The sequence below is a fragment of the Salmo salar genome, chromosome 26 (assembly GCF_965601325.2).
Source record: "Salmo salar chromosome 26, fSalSal1, whole genome shotgun sequence".
NCBI lineage: Eukaryota > Metazoa > Chordata > Actinopteri > Salmoniformes > Salmonidae > Salmo > Salmo salar.
The window spans coordinates 50,437,501-50,462,500 of record NC_138316.1 but is presented as its reverse complement, the minus strand read 5'-3'; the positions used below and the strand labels follow the sequence as shown (position 1 = coordinate 50,462,500).

General features: G+C 44.4%; 1 protein-coding gene across 2 annotated transcripts in view; it reads left to right on the top strand.

Annotated features, from left to right (window-relative positions):
* The window catches only part of LOC106609696 (death-associated protein kinase 2), a 41,980-nt gene that overhangs the window by 12,772 nt on the left and 4,208 nt on the right, over positions 1–25,000 (top strand). The window contains exons 5-9 of one of the 2 annotated variants that reach the window (XM_045708418.2): positions 4,935–5,064; positions 10,985–11,060; positions 12,020–12,172; positions 15,876–15,921; positions 22,820–22,909. In XM_045708418.2, coding sequence (XP_045564374.1) covers positions 4,935–5,064; positions 10,985–11,060; positions 12,020–12,172; positions 15,876–15,921; positions 22,820–22,909 — 495 coding nt within the window. Of the gene's footprint in view, positions 1–4,934; positions 5,065–10,984; positions 11,061–12,019; positions 12,173–15,875; positions 15,922–18,003; positions 21,363–22,819; positions 22,910–25,000 lie in introns of those variants that run through there. The other variant, XM_045708417.2, reaches the window with a different exon arrangement.

Sequence of the window (25,000 nt, the reverse complement as noted above, 5' to 3'; positions counted from 1 at the left end):
CTCTAATGAACGATAACTAGCATGGTGCCATCCTAACAACACCCTGGTCCTCCTCTCTAATGAACGATAACTAGCATGGTGCCATCCTAACAACACCCTGGTCCTCCTCTCTAATGAACGATAACTAGCATGGTGCCATCCTAACAACACCCTGGTCCTCCTCTCTAATGAACGATAACTAGCATGGTGCCATCCTAACAACACCCTGGTCCTCCTCTCTAATGAACGATAACTAGCATGGTGCCATCCTAACAACACCCTGGTCCTCCTCTCTAATGAACGATAACTAGCATGGTGCCATCCTAACAACACGCTGGTCCTCCTCTCTAATGAACGATAACTAGCATGGTGCCATCCTAACAACACCCTGGTCCTCCTCTCTAATGAACGATAACTAGCATGGTGCCATCCTAACAACACCCTGGTCCTCCTCTCTAATGAACGATAACTAGCATGGTGCCATCCTAACAACACCCTGGTCCTCCTCTCTAATGAACGATAACTAGCATGGTGCCATCCTAACAACACCCTGGTCCTCCTCTCTAATGAACGATAACTAGCATGGTGCCATCCTAACAACACCCTGGTCCTCCTCTCTAATGAACGATAACTAGCATGGTGCCATCCTAACAACACCCTGGTCCTCCTCTCTAATGAACGATAACTAGCATGGTGCCATCCTAACAACACGCTGGTCCTCCTCTCTAATGAACGATAACTAGCATGGTGCCATCCTAACAACACCCTGGTCCTCCTCTCTAATGAAAGAGAACTACCATGGTGCCATCCTAACAACACCCTGGTCCTCCTCTCTAATGAAAGAGAACTACAGGGCTACAATAGGAGGAAGTTGTATAGTACAGGACTACAATATAGGGAAGTTGCAGAATAGGGCGCTCTATTGCCATGGCCTGCACAGATCAGAGACATATAGAAAGATCTATAGACTGCTGTACAAAGATGAGAGATATATAGAAAGAGCTATAGACTGCTGTACAAAGATGAGAGATATATAGAAAGAGCTATAGACTGCTGTACAAAGATGAGAGATATATAGAAAGAGCTATAGACTGCTGTACAAAGATGAGAGATATATAGAAAGATCTATAGACTGCTGTACAAAGATGAGAGATAAACTCACCAAAAAAGTGTTTATTTTCAGCAAACTTAACATGTGTAAATATTTGTATGAACATAACAAGATTCAACAACTGAGATGTATAGCAACTAGATATATAGCAAGATGTTTAGACTTATGTACAAAGATGATAGATATATAGAAAGATGTATAGACTGTCGTACAAATATGATTGATTTATAGAAAGATGTGTAGACTGCCGTACAAATATGAAAGATTTATAAGAAAGATGTTTAGACTGCAGTACGAAGATGATAGATATATAGAACGATGTTTAGACTTCTGTACAAAGATGAGATATATATAGAAAGATGTATAGACTGCTGTACAAAGTGAAGCTGAAATATACAACTTTTTAGAGTAGTACAGTCAAATTGGTAACACTTTAGACTGCAGGTACTCTGATCATGAGCTTGCTTAAATGAGGGTTGGACTGCTGAAATCTGTACTGCTGAGAGCTTCATATTGTAAATCCCATTAAAAACAGACACACTGGGGGGGTGCAGCTCACAGCACTTTACCTCAGATAGAGAGATGGACAGAGAGGGGGAGAGAGAGAGAAAGTGCTGTGTCAGGTTTGGGAAAAGCGTTCAATAAGGGTGCAGTCCTTCCCAGCGTTGACAGAGAGGCTAGCTGTGGTCTCACCACAGGAAGACTGGGGGAGGGGGAGACGGTGAAGGGATAAGGAGAGGGAGACGAAAGAGACGAGGGAGAGAGAGGGGGAGACGAAAGAGACGAGGGAGAGAGAGGGGGAGAGGAAAGAGACGAGGGAGAGAGAGGGGGAGACGAAAGAGACGAGGGAGGGAGAGGGGGAGACGAAAGGGACGAGGGAGGGAGAGGGGGAGACGAAAGAGACGAGGGAGAGAGAGGGGGAGACGAAAGAGACGAGGGAGAGAGAGGGGGAGACGAAAGAGACGAGGGAGAGGGAGGGGGAGACGAAAGAGACGAGGGAGAGGGAGGGGGAGACGAAAGAGACGAGGGAGAAAGAGGGGGAGACGAAAGAGACAGGGGAGAGGGAGGGGGAGACGAAAGAGACGAGGGAGGGAGAGGGAGAGACGAAAGAGACAGGGGGAGAGGGAGGGGGAGACGAAAGAGACGAGGGAGAGGGAGGGGGAGACGAAAGAGACGAGGGAGGGAGAGGGGGAGACGAAAGGGACAGGGGAGAGAGAGGGGGAGACGAAAGGGACGAGGGAGGGAGAGGGGGAGACGAAAGAGACAGGGGAGAGGGAGGGGGAGACGAAAGAGACAGGGGAGAGGGAGGGGGAGACGAAAGAGACAGGGGAGAGAGAGGGGGAGACGAAAGAGACAGGGGAGAGGGAGGGGGAGACGAAAGGGACAGGGGAGAGGGAGGGGGAGACGAAAGGGACGAGGGAGGGAGAGGGGGAGACGAAAGGGACAGGGGAGAGAGAGGGGGAGACGAAAGGGACAGGGGAGGGAGAGGGGGAGACGAAAGAGACGAGGGAGGGAGAGGGGGAGACGAAAGAGAAGGGAGGGAGAGACGAAAGGGACAGGGGAGGGAGAGGGAGGGCAGACGGATGACATTTGGGATGCAGACTGTACAGACTGAGGTAAATATGAAGGCCAGGGGTACATAGGAAGTCTCCTTTACATCACAGCTGGCTGGCAATGCCAAAGTCAGGAACACAGTACGGTCACGGTGATAGAAGGTCGGAGGGCAACATGTTTGACCTTCTGGGTTTGTTTAAAAGGTGTTACCCAGATGCAGGAAACAGGAGGAGAGGAGTAGCCCTGCAGAATATGACAGGACATCCATTTAATAAGGCTGCACTACTCTTTCAACACGTGCTTAAGCCCTCTGACAGTGCACTTCTTACACCCACGTTGGGTTTGAAGGGGTTTATCTGACGTTAGGTTTGACAGGGTTTATCTGACGTTGGGTTTGACAGGGTTTATCTGGCGTTGGGTTTGAAGCGGTTTATCTGACATTGGGTTTGAAGGGGTTTATCTGACGTTGGGTTTGAAGGGGTTTATCTGACGTTGGGTTTGACAGGTTGACAGGGTTTATCTGACGTTGGGTTTGACAGGGGTTTATCTGACGTTGGGTTTGACAGGGGTTTATCTGACGTTGGGTTTGACAGGGTTTATCTGACGTTGGGTTTGACAGGGTTTATCTGATGTTAGGTTTGACAGGGTTTATCTGGCGTTGGGTTTGAAGGGGTTTATCTGACGTTGGGTTTGACAGGGTTTATCTGACGTTGGGTTTGACAGGGGTTTATCTGACGTTGGGTTTGACAGGGTTTATCTGACGTTGGGTTTGAAGGGGTTTATCTGACGTTGGGTTTGACAGGGTTTATCTGACGTTGGGTTTGACAGGGTTTATCTGACGTTGGGTTTGACAGGGTTTATCTGACGTTGGGTTTGAAGGGGTTTATCTGACGTTGGGTTTGACAGGGTTTATCTGACGTTGGGTTTGACAGGTTGACAGGGTTTATCTGACGTTGGGTTTGACAGGGTTTATCTGACGTTGGGTTTGACAGGGTTTATCTGACGTTGGGTTTGAAGGGGTTTATCTGACGTTGGGTTTGACAGGGTTTATCTGACGTTGGGTTTGACAGGGTTTATCTGGCGTTGGGTTTGACAGGTTGACAGGGTTTATCTGATGTTGGGTTTGACAGGGTTTATCTGACGTTGGGTTTGAAGGGGGGTATCGGGCGTTGGGGGTGAAGGGGTTATCTGACGTTGGGTTTGACAGGGTTTATCTGACGTTGGGTTTGAAGGGGTTTATCTGGCGTTGGGTTTGACAGGTTGACAGGGTTTATCTGACGTTGGGTTTGACAGGGTTTATCTGACGTTGGGTTTGACAGGTTGACAGGGTTTATCTGATGTTGGGTTTGACAGGGTTTATCTGACGTTGGGTTTGACAGGGGTTTATCTGACGTTGGGTTTGACAGGTTGACAGGGTTTATCTGACGTTGGGTTTGAAGGGGTTTATCTGACGGGGTTGGGGTTTCGACGGGGACGGTTGACAGGGTTTATCTGATGTTGGGTTTGACAGGGTTTATCTGACGTTGGGTTTGAAGGGGTTTATCTGACGTTGGGTTTGAAGGGGTTTATCTGACGTTGGGTTTGACAGGGTTTATCTGACGTTGGGTTTGAAGGGGTTTATCTGACGTTGGGTTTGAAGGGGTTTATCTGACGTTGGGTTTGACAGGGTTTATCTGACGTTGGGTTTGACAGGGTTTATCTGACGTTGGGTTTGACAGGGTTTATCTGACGTTGGGTTTGACAGGGTTTATCTGACGTTGGGTTTGACAGGGTTTATCTGATGTTAGGTTTGACAGGGTTTATCTGGCGTTGGGTTTGAAGGGGTTTATCTGACGTTGGGTTTGACAGGGTTTATCTGACGTTGGGTTTGAAGGGGTTTATCTGACGTTGGGTTTGAAGGGGTTTATCTGACGTTGGGTTTGACAGGGTTTATCTGACGTTGGGTTTGAAGGGGTTTATCTGACGTTGGGTTTGACAGGGTTTATCTGACGTTGGGTTTGAAGGGGTTTATCTGACGTTGGGTTTGACAGGGTTTATCTGACGTTGGGTTTGACAGGGTTTATCTGACGTTGGGTTTGACAAGGTTTATCTGACTTTGGGTTTGAAGGGGTTTATCTGACGTTGGGTTTGACAGGGTTTATCTGACGTTGGGTTTGACAGGGTTTATCATTATTTTCTGATCATTTTGAACCTAAGGAGACAGGACTGCAACAGGGCCAGTAAACTCATGCACACTAATGATCAGAAACGCTCTCTCAGCAAATCCCTTCACTCTCTTTCTGTTTTTCAGCCTGAGAACATCATGCTGTTGGACAAAAACGTGCCCTTGCCAAGGATCAAACTAATCGATTTTGGACTCGCTCACAAAATCGAGGCGGGAGCAGAGTTTAAAAACATTTTTGGGACTCCTGAATTTGTGGGTAAGATTGCAGTCTTGAGACTGGCTCACATAAACATGCCATAACTAGACCGCTATACAAGAATATGAATAACTACATTATCAATGTCAAATCAAATGTTATTTGTCACATGCGCTGAATACAACAGGTGTAGTAGACCTTACAGTGAAATGATAAATACAACAGGTGTAGACCTTACAGGGAAATGTTTACTTACAAGCCCTTAACCAATAAGGTAGTTCAAGAAATAAAGTTAAGAAGATATTTACTAAATAAACTAAAGTGAAAAATACAATAAAATAAAAAAGTAAGACAATAAAATAACAATACCGAGGCTATATACCGACACGAGTGATACGGGGCGGTAATAATTTAGGCAGGTTAGCTCCACAGGCAGGGGCGAAAATCTGATATCAACTTTGGAGGGGACAATTACATGAAATTTTCTCAAGAGCAATTCCTGAGGGGGACACCAAAAGTAGTGCTGTAACACATAGCCTACATTGTAATATGGTAAATGTATATTGAGGAACCAAAGAAATAAGGTGTTTGCCGTACTCCTAACTACCGGTACCCAAAACTACACAACTAATCACAACAGCAATACCATTGCCTTTAACCTGTTAGGGCTAGGGGGCAGTATTTACACGGCCGGATAAAAAACGTACCCGATTTAATCTGGTTATTACTACTGCTCAGAAACTAGAATATGCATATAATTATTGGCTTTGGATAGAAAACACCCTAAAGTTTCTAAAACTGTTTGAATGGTGTCTGTGAGTATAACAGAACTCATATGGCAGGCAAAAACCTGAGAAGATTCCTTACAGGAAGTGGCCTGTCTGACAAGTTCTTGTTCTTCTTGACTCTCTTTATTGAAAACTGAGGATCTTTGCTGTAACGTGACACTCCCTTACGGCTCCCATAGGCTCTCAGAACCCGGGAAAAAGCTGAATGATGTAATTCCAGCCCCTGGCTGAAAAGCATTAGCGCCTTTGGTAAGTGGTCTATCAGAGGACAATGAGACTGAGGCGCGTGCACGAGGCGACCCCATGTTTTTATTTTCTCTCTGTTTGTACTAAAACACAGATTCCCGGTCGGAATATTATCGCTTTTTTACGAGAAAAATGGCATAAAAATTGATTTTAAACAGCGGTTGACATGCTTCGAAGTACGGTAATGGAATATTTAGATTTTTTTTGTCACGAAACGCGTCGGGCGCGTCACCCTTCTTTACCCTTTCGGATAGTGTCTTGAACGTACGAACAAAACGCCGCTATTTGGATATAACTATGGATTATTTTGAACCAAACCAACATTTGTTATTGAAGTAGAAGTCCTGGGAGTGCATTCTGACGAAGAACAGCAAAGGTAATAACATTTTTCTTATAGTAAATCTGACTTTGGTGAGGGCTAAACTTGGTGGGTGTCTAAATAGCTAGCCCTGTGATGCCGGGCTATCTACTTAGAATATTGCAAAATGTGCTTTCACCGAAAAGCTATTTTAAAATCGGACATAGCGAGTGCATAGAGGAGTTCTGTATCTATAATTCTTAAAATAATTGTTATGTTTTTTGTGAACGTTTATCGTGAGTCATTTAGTAAATTCACCGGAAGTTTGCGGGGGGTATGCTAGTTCTGAACGTCACATGCTAATGTAAAAAGCTGGTTTTTGATATAAATATGAACTTGATTGAACAAAACATGCATGTATTGTATAACATAATGTCCTAAGATTGTCATCTGATGAAGATCATCAAAGGTTAGTGCTGCATTTAGCTGTGGTTTGGGTTTATGTGACATTATATGCTAGCTTGAAAAATGGGTGTCTGATTATTTCTGGCTGGGTACTCTGCTGACATAATCTAATGTTTTGCTTTCGTTGTAAAGCCTTTTTGAAATCGGACAGTGTGGTTAGATTAACGAGATTCTTGTCTTTAAAATGGTGTAAAATAGTCATATGTTTGAGAAATTGAAGTAATAGCATTTCTAAGGTATTTGAATAACGCGCCACGGGATTCCACTGGCTGTTACGTAGGTGGGACGAAATCGTCCCACTGGCCCTAGAGATGTTAACAAATCTTAGTTCAGTCACCAGTTTATGTTGAGAGTGGGGGTATCCATGGCATTTTCCAATTATGTTCCTATTTTACAAGTCAAAAAAATTGAGAACCTTTCATAATGTTGCCAAACAAAGACTCAACAAACTTACCTGAGACTCCCTGTCTCTGCCAGTCTGTCCCTGCATATCTGTCCCCAACTCTGCTGTCTGTGTGCCATCTGTTGCCTGCTCTGCCTAATGACATCATTGTGAAACATTTCCATTAGAATTTCATTTCTTTCTTATGAACATTTTATCAACTAGTCTTTGAGATATTAGGCTCCTAGGGTTCTTACTTTGCGTTTTGGTGTACTGAAAAATACTCCGATGTCCGTCTTTTATTTTTCTGCCATTTTTCTACCTGGCTGGCTGGCTACACACACACACAGTGTGTAGGTTATTTACAGTAGGATATGGGCTTCTATCATCTTCTATCATTCTATTTGGGCTTCGATCTAAAAGGTAGCTAGCAAATGTGAAACGGATTAAAATGACAAGAGTTGACAGCTGTATGAGTTCACCATTTACACAACATATGCTGCAACCTTTTGTAATTTTAATAGTTTGTTTCATATTGGCTGGCTTCCAACAATAGCTGAATTTGCAAAGCAAGCGAGCACCAATTCAGTTTCAGTGGTATTTGCTATAATCTTTGCTACCCGGGTTAAATAAAAGTGAAATAAAAGAAATAAATAAAAGTTCCCTTGTGACAATTTAGCTTTTGCAAACGAGACCATTAAATATATTTAAGACAATGGTAGAACAATGGTAGAAGAGAGTGTAGTTCTGTTCAGTTTGGACTCCAGTTTATCGCTAACCTTATCACAGGGACTTTGAAGCACTAACTTACATCATCTGCATGCTGATCTTGGAATAAATTGACGATAGCAAAGATTCCATCTTTGACGACGCCACATAAATGGAATAGGTACTAGCTAGCTTAATAGTTAATATTTGCGCGCTAGCTCTGCATATTCAGCTAGTGTGTGTTCGCGATTGACTGGATTAACCTCACGTCAGTTACGTTCATTGAGTGCCTTTCAGACAGTGGATACGACCCCTCTGTTACCTTGCCAACTAAGGAACTGGCAGTGGATCAAACCATTGTGAGGCAAAGGGTGGGGGGGTCACAATCTTTTGAAACTTAAAAATGCGCTATTAAGTGTCTATAATCAGCACAATTGCTTTCATTGCGTATTATTAATATTATTTAAATTACATTGTTATGTTTCAGTGATATATTGGGGGGGGCAAATCATATTTTTCCCAGGATGGGGGGGTCATGTCCCCCCCGCCCCCCCCGGGATTTCCGCCCCTGTTCACAGGGACTATGGTGGTCTGCTTAAATCATATACAATACCAGTCAAAAGTTTGGACACACCTACTCATTCAAGGGTTTTCCTTTATTTGTACAATTTTCTACATTGTAGAATAATAGTGAAGACATCAAAACTATGAATTAACACATATGAAATAATTTAGTAAACGAAAAAGGGTTAAAAAAAATCCTAATATTTTTTCTATTTTAGATTCTTAAAAGTAGCCACCCTTTGCCTTGATTACAGCTTTGTACACTCTTGGCATTCTCTCAACCAGCTTGACCTGGAATGCTTTTCCAACAGTCTTGAAGGAGTTCCCACATATGCTGAGCACTTGTTGGCTGCTTTTCCTTCACTCTGTGGTCCAACTCATCCCAAACCATCTCAATTGGGTTGAGGTCGGGTGATTGTGGAGGCCAGGTCATCTGATGTAGTACTCCATCACTCTCCTTCTCACATCGGCTATGGAGAGCTTGATCACACAGTCATCCGGAACAGCTGGTGCTCTTATGCATGCTTCAGTGTTACTTGCCTCGAAGCGAGTATAAAAGGCATTTAGCTCGTCTGGTAGGCTCGCGTTACTGGACAGCTCGCGGCTGGGTTTCACTTTGTAATAGTTTGCAAGCCCTGCCACATCCGACGAGCGTCAGAGCCGGTGTAGTAGGATTCAATCTTAGTCCTGTATTGATCCTTTGCCTGTTTAGCAGGATTCATTATAAGCGTCCGGATTAGTGTCCCCTTCCTTGAAAGCGGCAACTCTAGCCTTTAGCTCGGTGTGGATGTTGCCTGTAATCCATGGCATCTGGTTGGGATATGTACGTACTGTCACTGTGGGGGCGACGATGCACTTATAGATGAAGCCGGTGACTGAGGTGGTATACTCCTCAATGCCATTGGATGAATCCTGGAACATATTCCAGTCTGTGCTAGCAAAACAGTCCTGTAGCATAGCATCCGTGTCATCTGACCACTTCCGTATTGAGCGAGTTATTGGTACTTCCTGCTTTAGTTTTTACTTGTAAGCAGGAATCAGGAGGATAGAATTATGGTCAGATTTGCCAAATGGAGGGCGAGGGAGAGCTTTGTACACGTTTCTGTGTGTGGAGTAAAGGAGGTCTAGAGTTTTTTTCCTCTGGTTGCGTGTGACATGCTGGTAGAAATGAGGTAAAACGGATTTAAGTTTGCCTGCATTAAAGTCCCCGGTCACTAGGAGCGTCGCTTCTGGTTGAGCATATTCTTGTTTGTTTATGGCCTTAAACAGCTTGTTGAGAGCGGTCTTAGTGCCAGCATCTGTTTGTGGTGGTAAATAGACAGCTGCGAATAATATAGATGAGAACTCTCTTGGTAGATAGTGTGGTCTACAGCTTATCATGAGGTACTCTACCTCAGGCGAGCAATACCTTGAGACTTCTTTAATATTAGACATCGCACACCAGATGTTATTGACAAATAGACACATCTCCCCCGCCCCTCGTCTTACCAGACGTAGCTGCTCTGTCCTGCTGATGCACGGAAAACCCAGCCAGCTCTATATTATCCGTGTCGTCGTTCAGCCACGACTCGGTGAAACAAAATATATTATAGTTCCTAATGTTCCGTTGGTAGGATAGTCTTAATCGTAGATCATCCAGTTTATTCTCCAGTGATTGCACCTTGACCAATAGAACAGAATGGTAGTGGTGGTTTACTCACTCGCCTACGAATTCTCACAAGGCACCCCGACCTCCGCCCCGTTTTTCTCTGTCTTTTCTTCACGCGAATGACGAGGATTTGAGCCTGGCCTCGAGAAAGCAGTGTATCCTTCTCTTCGGAACTGGTTAAAGAAAAAAATCTTTGTCCAGTTCGAGGTGTTCTTGAGTTCATGAGACCCTGTGTTCATGTGTTGATGTGTGCATGTGTTGATGTGTCCATGTGTTGATGTGTCCAATGTGTTGATGTGTCCAATGTGTCCATGTGTTGATGTGTCCATGTGTTGATGCGTCCATGTGTTGATGTGTTGATGTGTCCAATGTGTTGATGTGTTGATGTGTTGATGTGTCCAATGTGTTGATGTGTCCAATGTGTTGATGTGTCCATGTGTTGATGTGTTGTGTCCATGTGTTAATGTGTCCATGTGTTGATGTGTCCATGTGTTGATGTGTCCAATGTGTTGATGTGTCCATGTGTCCATGTGTTGATGCGTCCATGTGTTGATGTGTCCATGTGTCCATGTGTTGATGTGTCCAATGTGTTGATGTGTCCATGTGTTGATGTGTCCATGTGTTGATGTGTCCAATGTGTTGATGTGTCCATGTGTTGATGTGTCCATGTGTTGATGTGTCCAATGTGTTGATGAGACCCTGACAAATCTCAGGTATTAACAGGAAATGCACTGTTTTGATGTAAATACTTCTACCGACCTTTTGTCTGTTATTGACACATTAAAGTTAATAATAGAAAATACACTGTTCCGATCCACTCACCGTTCTATTACTGATGCATTAGTGCAGAGTTCTGCTGATTGGTCAACTGTCCGTTTCAGCCCCAGAGATAGTGAACTACGAACCACTGGGACTGGAGGCAGATATGTGGAGTATAGGAGTCATCACCTACATCCTGTGAGTTTAGGTTCATCACAACATGAAGCATGAACCACACTATCCTTGAACCCTTCATAGGAGTTCAACACAACATGAAGCATGAACCCCACTATCCATGAACCCTTCATAGGAGTTCAACACAACATGAAGCATGAACCACACTATCCATGAACCCTTCATAGGAGTTCAACACAACATGAAGCATGAACCACACTATCCATGAACCCTTCATAGGAGTTCAACACAACATGAAGCATGAACCCCACTATCCATGAACCCTTCATAGGAGTTCAACACAACATGAAGCATGAACCACACTATCCTTGAACCCTTCATAGGAGTTCATCACAACATGAAGCATGAAGCACACTATCCATGAACCCTTCATAGGAGTTCATCACAACATGAAGCATGAAGCACACTATCCATGAACCCTTCATAGGAGTTCATCACAACATGAAGCATGAAGCACACTATCCATGAACCCTTCATAGGAGTTCATCACAACATGAAGCATGAAGCACACTATCCATGAACCCTTCATAGGAGTTCATCACAACATGAAGCATGAAGCACACTATCCATGAACCCTTCATAGGAGTTCATCACAACATGAAGCATGAAGCACACTATCCATGAACCCTTCATAGGACTTCATCACAACATGAAGCATGAAGCACACTATCCTTGAACCCTTCATAGGAGTTCAACACAACATTAAACATGTTTTAACATCATGGTACACAACATTAAACATGTTTTAAAATCATGGTACACTACATTAAACATGTTTTAACATCATGGTACACTACATTAAACATGTTTTAACATCATGGTACACTACATTAAACATGTTTTAACATCACGGTACACTACAGACATAAATGAAACATACATGTAACAGGGATGGTGTAGGTGAATACATACAATGTTCCTAACACTCCTCCTGTTCTGGCCTTGTTGTTGTTGTGTTCCAGGCTGAGTGGAGCATCTCCCTTCCTGGGAGAGACTAAACAGGACACGCTGGCCAACATCTCAGCCATGAACTACGAGTTTGACGAGGAGTTCTTCTGCAGAACCAGTGAGCTAGCCAAAAGCTTCATACGGCAGCTACTGGAGAGGGACAAGATGTGAGTTGGAGGGGTCAGAGTTCAGAGTTGATGTGGAGAGGAGCGATAACCGGTTAGGGGTTAGGAGGGAGTTGGACGAGGAGTTCTTCTGCAGAATATGACAGCTGCTGGAGAGAGACAAGATGTAAGGAGGCAGTGGGGAGGCGGAGAGGATGAGGAGTCAGAGGAGAGGGGTCAGGGGTGAGAGGGTGAGGAGAAGAGGGGTCAGAGTTGAGGAGAGGAGTCAGGTGAGGGGTCAGAGGTGAGGTGGAGAGGGGGAGGAGACAGAGGTGAGGGGTCAGGGTTGAGGAGAGGAGTCAGGTGAGGGGTCAGAGGTGAGGTGGAGAGGGTGAGGAGGGGAGGAGACAGAGGTGAGGGGTCAGGGTTGAGGAGAGGAGTCAGGTGAGGGGTCAGAGGTGAGGTGGAGAGGGGGAGGAGACAGAGGTGAGGGGTCAGGGTTGAGGAGAGGAGTCAGGTGAGGGGTCAGAGGTGAGGTGGAGAGGGTGAGGAGGGGAGGAGACAGAGGTGAGGGGTCAGGGTTGAGGAGAGGAGTCAGGTGAGGGGTCAGAGGTGAGGTGGAGAGGGTGAGGAGGGTGAGGAGGGGAGGAGACAGAGGTGGGGGTCAGGGTTGAGGAGAGGAGTCAGGTGAGGGGTCAGAGGTGAGGTGGAGAGGGTGAGGAGGGGAGGAGACAGAGGTGAGGGGTCAGTGTTGAGGAGAGGAGTCAGGTGAGGGGTCAGAGGTGAGGTGGAGAGGGTGAGGAGGGTGAGGAGGGGAGGAGACAGAGGTGAGGGGTCAGGGTTGAGGAGAGGAGAGGAGTCAGGTGAGGGGTCAGAGGTGAGGTGGAGAGGGTGAGGAGGGAAGGAGACAGAGGTGAGGGGTCAGGGTTGAGGAGAGGAGTCAGGTGAGGGGTCAGAGGTGAGGTAGAGAGGGTGAGGAGGGGAGGAGACACAGGTGAGGGGTCGGGTGAGGTGGTGAGGAAGAGAGTGGTCAGAGGTGAGGGGTCCGGGTTGAGGTGAGGAGGAGAGGAGTTAGAGGTGAGGGGACAGAGGTGAGGGGTCCGGGTTGAGATGAGGAGGAGAGGGGTCTGGGTTGAGGTGAGGAGGAGAGGAGTTAGAGGTGAGGGGACAGAGATGAGGGGTCCGGGTTGAGGTGAGGGGTCCGGGTTGAGGTGAGGGGTCCGGGTTGAGGTGAGGAGGAGAGGGGTCCAGGTTGAGGAGAGGGGTCAGAGGTGAGGGGTGAGGTGGAGAGGGTGAGAAAGAGAGTGGTCAGAGGTAAGGGGTCCGGGGGAGGGGTCAGAGGTGAGGAGGAGAGGGGTCCGGGTTGAGGTGAGGGGTCCGGGTTGAGATGAGGAGGAGAGGGGTCCAGGTTGAGGAGAGGGGTCAGAGGTGAGGGGTGAGGTGGAGAGGGTGAGAAAGAGAGTGGTCAGAGGTAAGGGGTCCGGGGTGAGGGGTCAGAGGTGAGGAGGAGAGGGGTCGGAGGTGAGGGGTCAGGGGTGAGATGGAGAGGGTGGAGGAGAGAGTGGTCAGAGGTTAGGGGTCAGAGATGAGGGGTCCGGGTTGAGGTGAGGAGGAGAGGGGTCCGGGGTGAGGGGTCCGGGGTGAGGGGTTTGGGTTGAGGTGAGGAGGAGAGGGGTCCGGGATGAGGGGTCAGGGGTGAGGTGGAGCTGGACAAGAAGTGAGGTTTGGGGTTTGAACCTGTGCCAAAAGACTGTTAGACCACTGAGCTAAGGCCTAGACAATATCTATGGAAGCTAACACTAGTCTTCCTGGCTCATGGAAGGCAAATGATGTATTGTGTTTCTACATCACATTGTAGAACAGCTGTATAGGAAAATGTGATGTAACATATTTACACACTTTTGAGACCATGAGGTTTGTTTACGTTACTCTGCATGACTCTACACAGTACACACTGTCTTGATGACAGTAACACTGAATGATCTGTGTACAAGGTCAAAACAGACGACACTGTCACAGTCTAAAATCAAGTTCCTTACATCCTCCTGTTCTATCTGGTCCCTCTTGTGAGGACATAAATTGCATTCAGAAAGTATTCAGACCCTTTAACTTTTTCCACATTTTGTTACGTTACAGTCTTATTCTAAAATGGATTAAATAAATATTTTTCCTCCTCCATCTACACACAATACCCCATAATGACATCACAATACCCCATAATGACATCACAATAACCCATAATGACATCACAATACCCCATAATGACATCACAATACCCCATAATGACAAAGTGAAAACAGGTTTTTGTCATTTTCATAAGTATTCAGACCGTTTGCTATGAGACTCTAAATTGATCTCAGGTGTATCCTGTTTCCATTGATTATCCTTGAGATGTTTCTACAACTTGATTGGAGTCCACCTGTGGTAAATTCAATTGATTGGACATGATTTGGAAAGGCACACACCTGTCTATATAAGGTCCCAGAGTTGACAGTGCATGTCAGAGCAAAAACCAAGCCATGAGGTCGAAGAAATTGTCCGTAAACGCGGGGAGACAGGATAGTGTCGAGGCACAGATCTGGGGAAGGGTACCAAAAAACGTCTGCAGCATTGACGGTCCCCAAGAACACAGAGGCCTCCTTCATTCTTAAATGGAAGAAGTTTGGAACCACCAAGACACCTAGAACTGGCTGCCCAGCCAAACTGAGCAATCGGCGGGGAGAAGGGCCTTGGTCTGGGAGGTGACCAAGAACCCGATGGTCACTCTGAACGAGCACCAGAGTTCCTCTATGGAGACGGGAGAACCTTCCAGAAGGACAACCATCTCTGCAGCACTCCACCAATCAGGGCTTTATGGTAGAGTGGCCAGACTGAAGCCACTCCTCAGTAAAAGGCACATGACAGCCCGCTTGGAGTTTTGCCAAAAGGCACATAAAGACTCTCAGATCATGAGAAACAAGATTCTCTGGTCTGATGAAACCAAGATTGAAATCTGAATGCTAAGCGTCACGTCTGGAAGAAACCTGGCACAATCCCTACGGTGAAGCATGGTGGTGGCAGCATCATGCTGTGGGGATGTTTTTCAGTGGCAGGGACGGAGACTAGTCAGGATCGAGGGAAAGATGAACGGAGCAAAGTACAGAGAGATCCTTGATGAAAACCTGCTCCAGAGCGCTCTGGACCTCAGACTGGGGCGAAGGTTCACCTTGCAACAGGACAACGACCCTAAGCACACAGCCAAGACAACACAGAAGTGTCTTCGGGAACAAGTCTCTGAATGTCCTTGAGTGGCCCAGCCAGAGCCCAGACTTGAACCCAATCGGACATCTCTGGAGAGACCTGAAAATAGCTGTGCAGCAACGCTCCCCATCCAACCTGACAGAGCTTGAGAGGATCTGCAGAGAAGAATGGGAGAAACTCTCCAAATACAGGTGTGCCAAGCTTGTAGCGTCATACCCAAGAAGACTCGAGGTTGTAATCGCTGCCAAAGGTGCTTCAACAAAGTACTGAGTAAAGGGTCTGAATACTTATGTAAATTAGATATTTTGGCTTTTTATTTTTTTAACTTTGCAAAAATATCTAAAAAACATTTTTTTTTCTCATTATGGGGTATTGTGATGTCATTATGGGGTATTGTGTGTAGATTGATGAGGGGAAAAAACGATTTAATTCATTTTAGAAAAAGGCAGTAAACGTAACAAAATGTGGAAAAGGTCAAGAGGTCTGAATACTTTCCAAATGCAGTGTAAACATGTTTGTCTTCCAGGAAGAGATTAACTATTCAAGATGCCCTCAACCATCCCTGGATCAAGGTATATCATTGTCATATGAAAACAGAATACTATCATGATTGACAGCTTGATGTTAAGACATGCATGTTGTTTTCTTTTGTGACATAACTTCCTCTATTTTATGATTTGCATAATCGCCTCCTAATTATACTGTGACGTGTACTGTTCAGGCAGAAACGGATTTGTTTCTTGTTTGTACGGTTTTTACATACTTGGTTTCTGACCATGTAATGCATGTTAAGCTGTTATGGACTGCAGCTCCCACTGAGACAATGTAAAATATATAATGGCCTGGACTGCACCTCCCAGTCAGACAATGTAAAATATATAATGGCCTGGACTGCACCTCCCACTCAGACAATGTAAAATATATAATGGCCTGGACTGCACCTCCCACTGAGACAATGTAAAATATATAATGGCCTGGACTGCACCTCCCACTCAGACAATGTAAAATATATAATGGCCTGGACTGCACCTCCCACTCAGACAATGTAAAATATATAATGGCCTGGACTGCACCTTCCACTAAGACAATGTAAAATATATAATGGCCTAGCTAGTCAGATAGAGGGAGCTCTAGTCTGTTAGTTTGAATCAGATGTGTGATTCATTCAGATGAGTTTTTCCTGATAATGTTTGTCCTGCCATGTTTGTGACTCTTAACTTAAATGTGCAACCAGTTGACAAAACAGCTTGACGTTTGGTGATGGAAAGAATCGAAAGAAGATGGTTAACTAACCATGTTACCTGGAGTGTTGTCTGTGGTTTGGTAATATATAACTAACCATGTTACCTGGAGTGTTGTCTGTGGTTTGGTAATGGTTAACTAACCATGTTACCTGGAGTGTTGTCTGTGGTTTGGTAATATATAACTAACCATGTTACCTGGAGTGTTGTCTGTGGTTTGGTAATGGTTAACTAACCATGTTACCTGGAGTGTTGTCTGTGGTTTGGTAATATATAACTAACCATGTTACCTGGAGTGTTGTCTGTGGTTTGGTAATGGTTAACTAACCATGTTACCTGGAGTGTTGTCTGTGGTTTGGTAATATATAACTAACCATGTTACCTGGAGTGTTGTCTGTGGTTTGGTAATATATAACTAACCATGTTACCTGGAGTGTTGTCTGTGGTTTGGTAATATATAACTAACCATGTTACCTGGAGTGTTGTCTGTGGTTTGGTAATATATAACTAACCATGTTACCTGGAGTGTTGTCTGTGGTTTGGTAATATATAACTAACCATGTTACCTGGAGTGTTGTCTGTGGTTTGGTAATGGTTAACTAACCATGTTACCTGGAGTGTTGTCTGTGGTTTGGTAATGGTTAACTAACCATGTTACCTGGAGTGTTGTCTGTGGTTTGGTAATATATAACTAACCATGTTACCTGGAGTGTTGTCTGTGGTTTGGTAATGGTTAACTAACCATGTTACCTGGAGTGTTGTCTGTGGTTTGGTAATATATAACTAACCATGTTACCTGGAGTGTTGTCTGTGGTTTGGTAATATATAACTAACCATGTTACCTGGAGTGTTGTCTGTGGTTTGGTAATATATAACTAACCATGTTACCTGGAGTGTTGTCTGTGGTTTGGTAATATATAACTAACCATGTTACCTGGAGTGTTGTCTGTGGTTTGGTAATATATAACTAACCATGTTACCTGGAGTGTTGTCTGTGGTTTGGTAATGGTTAACTAACCATGTTACCTGGAGTGTTGTCTGTGGTTTGGTAATATATAACTAACCATGTTACCTGGAGTGTTGTCTGTGGTTTGGTAATGGTTAACTAACCATGTTACCTGGAGTGTTGTCTGTGGTTTGGTAATATATAACTAACCATGTTACCTGGAGTGTTGTCTGTGGTTTGGTAATGGTTAACTAACCATGTTACCTGGAGTGTTGTCTGTGGTTTGGTAATATATAACTAACCATGTTACCTGGAGTGTTGTCTGTGGTTTGGTAATGGAGGCATCTCACCACTGGCTTATATTCCATTGCTGTACAGAACATTATCAATGCATGACATGCAGTGCCAGTAAGTGACTTCCAGCTCAGTAACCCTCCGTCTATCGTCCTCATCTCTTGTGTCTGAAGTCTAATGAGTACAAGGAGGAGACCTCCAGCACCAAGACCCCGGACCAGACCAAGACCCCCAAAAAACGCGAGCGCCGGCAGCTGAAGACCAAACGTCTCAAGGAGTACACCATCAAGTCCCACTCCTCCATGCCCCCCAACAACACCTACGTCAACTTCGAACGCTTCGCCCAGGTAGTGGAGGACATCAGCCAGATGGAGGGCTCCTTCACTGGGCTAGCCTCGGCCCACGACTCCCTGCAGGAGGACATCGACGCCTTGGTCTCCGTCTACAACCACAAGGAGTCCTGGTACAAGGAGGAGAGCGAGGGGGTCCGTCACCAGCTGTCTCAGATCCGCTATGAGTTCCGTAAAGTGGAGGCGATGAAGAGAAGCCTGCAGGATGAGATGAAGGTGGTGGATGTTAGCGTCAGTGACGTTAGCGCCCGCTACCAGGAGAGGAAGAGACACTTTGACGCCCTGAGACAGGAGCTGAGCGACGAGCTGAAGTGGGTGCAGGACGTGCTGGGGTCGTCAGGGGTCGCGGACGGGGTCACGGACGGGGTCGGTGGGGTCGGTGGGGTCGGAGGAGGAGGGTACCTCAACTGTAACTTCTCCACTGTGTTTAATAATGACGTGAATGAGGCACTGAAGGAAATGCTGAACAGAAGCTGTGGAGGAGATCTGCTGTCTGGGATCAGCCTGAACCTCACTGAGTCTGGACTGAAGAGATAGTATAGTATAGTATAGTATAGTATAGTAGGGCTGTAGAGTATCAGCCTGAACCTCACTGAGTCTGGACTGAAGAGATAGTATAGTATAGTATAGTATAATATAGTATAGTATAGTATAGTACTGTAGAGTATCAGCCTGAACCTCACTGAGTCTGGACTGAAGAGATAGTATAGTATAATATAGTATAGTATAGTAGTATAGTATAGTATAGTATAGTACTGTAGAGTATCAGCCTGAACCTCACTGAGTCTGGACTGAAGCGATAGTATAGTATAGTATAGTATAGTATAGTATAGTATAATATAGTATAGTATAGTATAGTACTGTAGAGTATCAGCCTGAACCTCACTGAGTCTGGACTGAAGAGATAGTATAGTATAATATAGTATAGTATAGTATTGTATAGTATAGTACTGTAGAGTATCAGCCTGAACCTCACTGAGTCTGGACTGAAGAGATAGTATAGTATAATATAGTATAGTATAGTATAGTATTGTATAGTATAGTACTGTAGAGTATCAGCCTGAACCTCACTGAGTCTGGACTGAAGAGATAGTATAGTTTAGTATAGTATAGTATAGTATAGTATAGTATAGTATAGTATAGTATAGTATAGTATAGTACAATAGCGTATCAACCTGGGCCTGACTGAGTCTGGACAGTAGAGTATAGTATAGTATCTTAAAATATAGTATAGTATAGTACAATAGAGTATCAACCTGGACCTGACTGAGTCTGGACAGTAGAGATAACAGCAGTTACAGTAGAGTATCAACCTGGACCTGACTGAGTCTGGACAGTAGAGATAACAGCAGTTACAGTAGAGTACCAACCTGGACCTGACTGAGTCTGGACAGTAGAGATAACAGCAGTTACAGTAGAGTACCAACCTGGACCTGACTGAGTCTGGACAGTAGAGATAACAGCAGTTACAGTAGAGTACCAACCTGGACCTGACTGAGTCTGGACAGTAGAGATAACAGCAGTTACAGTAGAGTACCAACCTGGACCTGACTGAGTCTGGACAGTAGAGATAACAGCAGTTACAGTAGAGTACCAACCTGGACCTGACTGAGTCTGGACAGTAGAGATAACAGCAGTTACAGTAGAGTACCAACCTGGACCTGACTGAGTCTGGACAGTAGAGATAACAGCAGTTACAGTAGAGTACCAACCTGGACCTGACTGAGTCTGGACAGTAGAGATAACAGCAGTTACAGTAGAGTACCAACCTGGACCTGACTGAGTCTGGACAGTAGAGATAACAGCAGTTACAGTAGAGTACCAACCTGGACCTGACTGAGTCTGGACAGTAGAGATAACAGCAGTTACAGTAGAGTACCAACCTGGACCTGACTGAGTCTGGACAGTAGAGATAACAGCAGTTACAGTAGAGTACCAACCTGGACCTGACTGAGTCTGGACAGTAGAGATAACAGCAGTTACAGTAGAGTACCAACCTGGACCTGACTGAGTCTGGACAGTAGAGATAACAGCAGTTACAGTAGAGTACCAACCTGGACCTGACTGAGTCTGGACAGTAGAGATAACAGCAGTTACAGTAGAGTATCAACCTGGACCTGACTGAGTCTGGACAGTAGAGATAACAGCAGTTACAGTAGAGTACCAACCTGGACCTGACTGAGTCTGGACAGTAGAGATAACAGCAGTTACAGTAGAGTACCAACCTGGACCTGACTGAGTCTGGACAGTAGAGATAACAGCAGTTACAGTAGAGTACCAACCTGGACCTGACTGAGTCTGGACAGTAGAGATAACAGCAGTTACAGTAGAGTATCAACCTGGACCTGACTGAGTCTGGACAGTAGAGATAACAGCAGTTACAGTAGAGTACCAACCTGGACCTGACTGAGTCTGGACAGTAGAGATAACAGCAGTTACAGTAGAGTACCAACCTGGACCTGACTGAGTCTGGACAGTAGAGATAACAGCAGTTACAGTAGAGTACCAACCTGGACCTGACTGAGTCTGGACAGTAGAGATAACAGCAGTTACAGTAGAGTACCAACCTGGACCTGACTGAGTCTGGACAGTAGAGATAACAGCAGTTACAGTAGAGTACCAACCTGGACCTGACTGAGTCTGGACAGTAGAGATAACAGCAGTTACAGTAGAGTACCAACCTGGACCTGACTGAGTCTGGACAGTAGAGATAACAGCAGTTCAGTAGCCCAGAGTCAGTAAGAGAAACAGGAAGTAGAGGACACTGGAAGTCATCTCTGTGGAATATTATAACTTTAGTTTGTTCTCCTTGTGATACGTTAGTGGTATTTTGTGATTAGCTAAAATAAAACGTCAAAGTATTTACAATGCTTCTTTTTGTGTTTACAAAGAATGAGTCCCAGTCCTAGTCTGGCCCTTGATAGGTTTTGAGGTATTATATTAAAGTCTGCAACTTTTAAGTAGCTTGTTTGTTTTTCATAGCTCAAAGCCAACTGTTGATAATGTTGATAGAGGATGTTGATAGAGGATTGATAATGAGTAGATATCATTATTGACATTAGTCTTACCTTCTTAGATTAGATTGAAGTAAATTGAGAGTGTTATTGTTGTGTGTGTATTTTAGATGCTTGTACCTACCTGATCTAAACCACTGAACCTGATAAAGATCTTATCGATTGAAATGTTATATCTGTGATTGTGTGTGTGATTGTGTGTGTGTGTGTGTGTGTGTGTGTGTGTGTGTGTGTGTGTGTGTGTGTGTGTGTGTGTGTGTGTGTGTGTGTGTGTGTGTGTATGTGTGTGTGTGTGTGTGTGTGATTGTGTGTGATTGTGTGTGTGTGTGTGTGTACTGTATCAGCCAAACACTACAATACACTGGTCCTAGTCCTGCGGTCCTTTTAGTCCTAGTCTGGTCCTTTTAGTCCTAGTCCTGCGGTCCTTTTAGACTGCTGGTCCTTTTAGTCCTAGTCTGGTCCTTTTAGTCCTAGTCTGGTCCTTTTAGTCCTAGTCTGGTCCTTTTAGACCTAGTCTGGTCCTTTTAGACTGCTGGTCCTTTTAGTCCTAGTCTGGTCCTTTTAGTCCTAGTCTGGTCCTTTTAGTCCTAGTCTGGTCCTTTTAGACCTAGTCTGGTCCTTTTAGACCTAGTCTGGTCCTTTTAGTCCTAGTCTGGTCCTTTTAGACCTAGTCTGGTCCTTTTAGTCCTAGTCTGGTCCCTTTGCTAGGTCCTAGCCTGCTGGTCCTTTTAGACCTAGTCTGGTCCTTTTAGACCTAATCTGGTCCTTTTAGTCCTAGTCTGGTCCTTTTAGTCCTAGTCTGGTCCCTTTAGACTCTGGTCCTTTTAGACCTAGTCTGGTCCTTTTAGTCCTAGTCTGGTCCTTTTAGTCCTAGTCTGGTCCCTTTAGTCCTAGTCTGGTCCTTTTAGCCTGCGGCTAGCCTGCTGGTCCTTTTAGCCAGCGGCCTAGTCCTGCGGTCCTTTTAGACCTAGTCTGGTTCTTTTAGACCTAGTCTGGTCCTTTTAGTCCTAGTCTGGTCCTTTTAGTCCTAGTCTGGTCCTTTTAGACCTAGTCTGGTCCTTTTAGTCCTAGTCTGGTCCTTTTAGTCCTAGTCTGGTCCCTTTAGTCCTAGTCTGGTCCTTTTAGTCCTAGTCTGGTCCTTTTAGTCCTAGTCTGGTCCTTTTAGTCCTAGTCTGGTTCTTTTAGACCTAGTCTGGTCCTTTTAGTCCTAGTCTGGTCCCTTTTAGTCCTAGTCTGGTCCTTTTAGACCTAGTCTGGTCCTTTTAGTCCTAGTCTGGTCCTTTTAGTCCTAGTCTGGTTCTTTTAGACCTAGTCTGGTCCTTTTAGTCCTAGTCTGGTCCCTTTTAGTCCTAGTCTGGTCCTTTTAGACCTAGTCTGGTCCTTTTAGACCTAGTCTGGTCCTTTTAGACCTAGTCTGGTCCCTTTAGTCTGGTCCTTTTAGTCCTAGTCTGGTCCTTTTAGTCCTAGTCTGGTCCTTTTAGTCCTAGTCTGGTACTTTTAGTCCTAGTCTGGTCCTGATCTCTGTATAGGACTACTGTTTCAGCTCCTATGTTTGTTGTCTTTGTCATGACATTCTTAAGGCTTTTCGTCCTCTGTATGTCATGCTGTTTTCTGCTGTGGTTTAGCCGTTAAACCCATGCCAGGCCCTGGTGTGCAGACTGTCTGTCATTAATCTGGAGAACTTCAGGAGACAGTACGCACGACGCAGATGGAAGGTACGTCCTGCAGTACAACACATCTATCATACAATATCACCAACATGCCATTAGGTCATTGATAACTATGTGTGTTGTGTTGTGTGTGTGTGTGTTGTGTGTTGTGTGTGTGTGTGTGTGTGTGTTGTGTTGTGTTGTGTTGTGTGTGTGTGTGCATGCTTGTGTGTGTGAGTGAGTGTGTATCTGTCCATGTGTGTAATTGTTTGTGATGTCAATAGGTCAATACATATGCTATAGTCTGTCAGAACATCTCTATCAGGATAGTCTCTGTGTTGACTAGATGTCTATCAGGATAGTGTATCTGTGTTGACTAGATGTCTATCAGGATAGTGTATCTGTGTTGACTAGATGTCTATCAGGATAGTGTATCTGTGTTGACTAGATGTCTATCAGGATAGTGTCTGTGTTGACTAGATGTCTATCAGGATAGTGTATCTGTGTTGACTAGATGTCTATCAGGATAGTGTATCTGTGTTGACTAGATGTCTATCAGGATAGTGTATCTGTGTTGACTAGATGTCTATCAGGATAGTCTCTGTGTTGACTAGATGTCTATCAGGATAATGTATCTGTGTTGACTAGATGTCTATCAGGATAGTCTCTGTGTTGACTAGATGTCTATCAGGATAGTGTATCTGTGTTGACTAGATGTCTATCAGGATAGTGTATCTGTGTTGACTAGATGTCTATCAGGATAATGTATCTGTGTTGACTAGATGTCTATCAGGATAGTGTATCTGTGTTGACTAGATGTCTATCAGGATAGTGTATCTGTGTTGACTAGATGTCTATCAGGATAGTGTATCTGTGTTGACTAGATGTCTATCAGGATAATGTATCTGTGTTGACTAGATGTCTATCAGGATAATGTATCTGTGTTGACTAGATGTCTATCAGGATAGTCTCTGTGTTGACTAGATGTCTATCAGGATAATGTATCTGTGTTGACTAGATGTCTATCAGGATAGTCTCTGTGTTGACTAGATGTCTATCAGGATAATGTATCTGTGTTGACTAGATGTCTATCAGGATAATGTATCTGTGTTGACTAGATGTCTATCAGGATAGTGTATCTGTGTTGACTAGATGTCTATCAGGATAGTGTATCTGTGTTGACTAGATGTCTATCAGGATAGTGTATCTGTGTTGACTAGATGTCTATCAGGATAATGTATCTGTGTTGACTAGATGTCTATCAGGATAATGTATCTGTGTTGACTAGATGTCTATCAGGATAGTCTCTGTGTTGACTAGATGTCTATCAGGATAATGTATCTGTGTTGACTAGATGTCTATCAGGATAATGTATCTGTGTTGACTAGATGTCTATCAGGATAGTGTATCTGTGTTGACTAGATGTCTATCAGGATAGTCTCTGTGTTGACTAGATGTCTATCAGGATAGTCTCTGTGTTGACTAGATGTCTATCAGGATAATGTATCTGTGTTGACTAGATGTCTATCAGGATAGTCTCTGTGTTGACTAGATGTCTATCAGGATAATGTATCTGTGTTGACTAGATGTCTATCAGGATAATGTATCTGTGTTGACTAGATGTCTATCAGGATAGTGTATCTGTGTTGACTAGATGTCTATCAGGATAGTCTCTGTGTTGACTAGATGTCTATCAGGATAGTGTATCTGTGTTGACTAGATGTCTATCAGGATAATGTATCTGTGTTGACTAGATGTCTATCAGGATAGTGTATCTGTGTTGACTAGATGTCTATCAGGATAGTCTCTGTGTTGACTAGATGTCTATCAGGATAATGTATCTGTGTTGACTAGATGTCTATCAGGATAATGTATCTGTGTTGACTAGATGTCTATCAGGATAGTGTATCTGTGTTGACTAGATGTCTATCAGGATAGTGTATCTGTGTTGACTAGATGTCTATCAGGATAATGTATCTGTGTTGACTAGATGTCTATCAGGATAGTGTATCTGTGTTGACTAGATGTCTATCAGGATAGTGTATCTGTGTTGACTAGATGTCTATCAGGATAGTGTATCTGTGTTGACTAGATGTCTATCAGGATAATGTATCTGTGTTGACTAGATGTCTATCAGGATAATGTATCTGTGTTGAC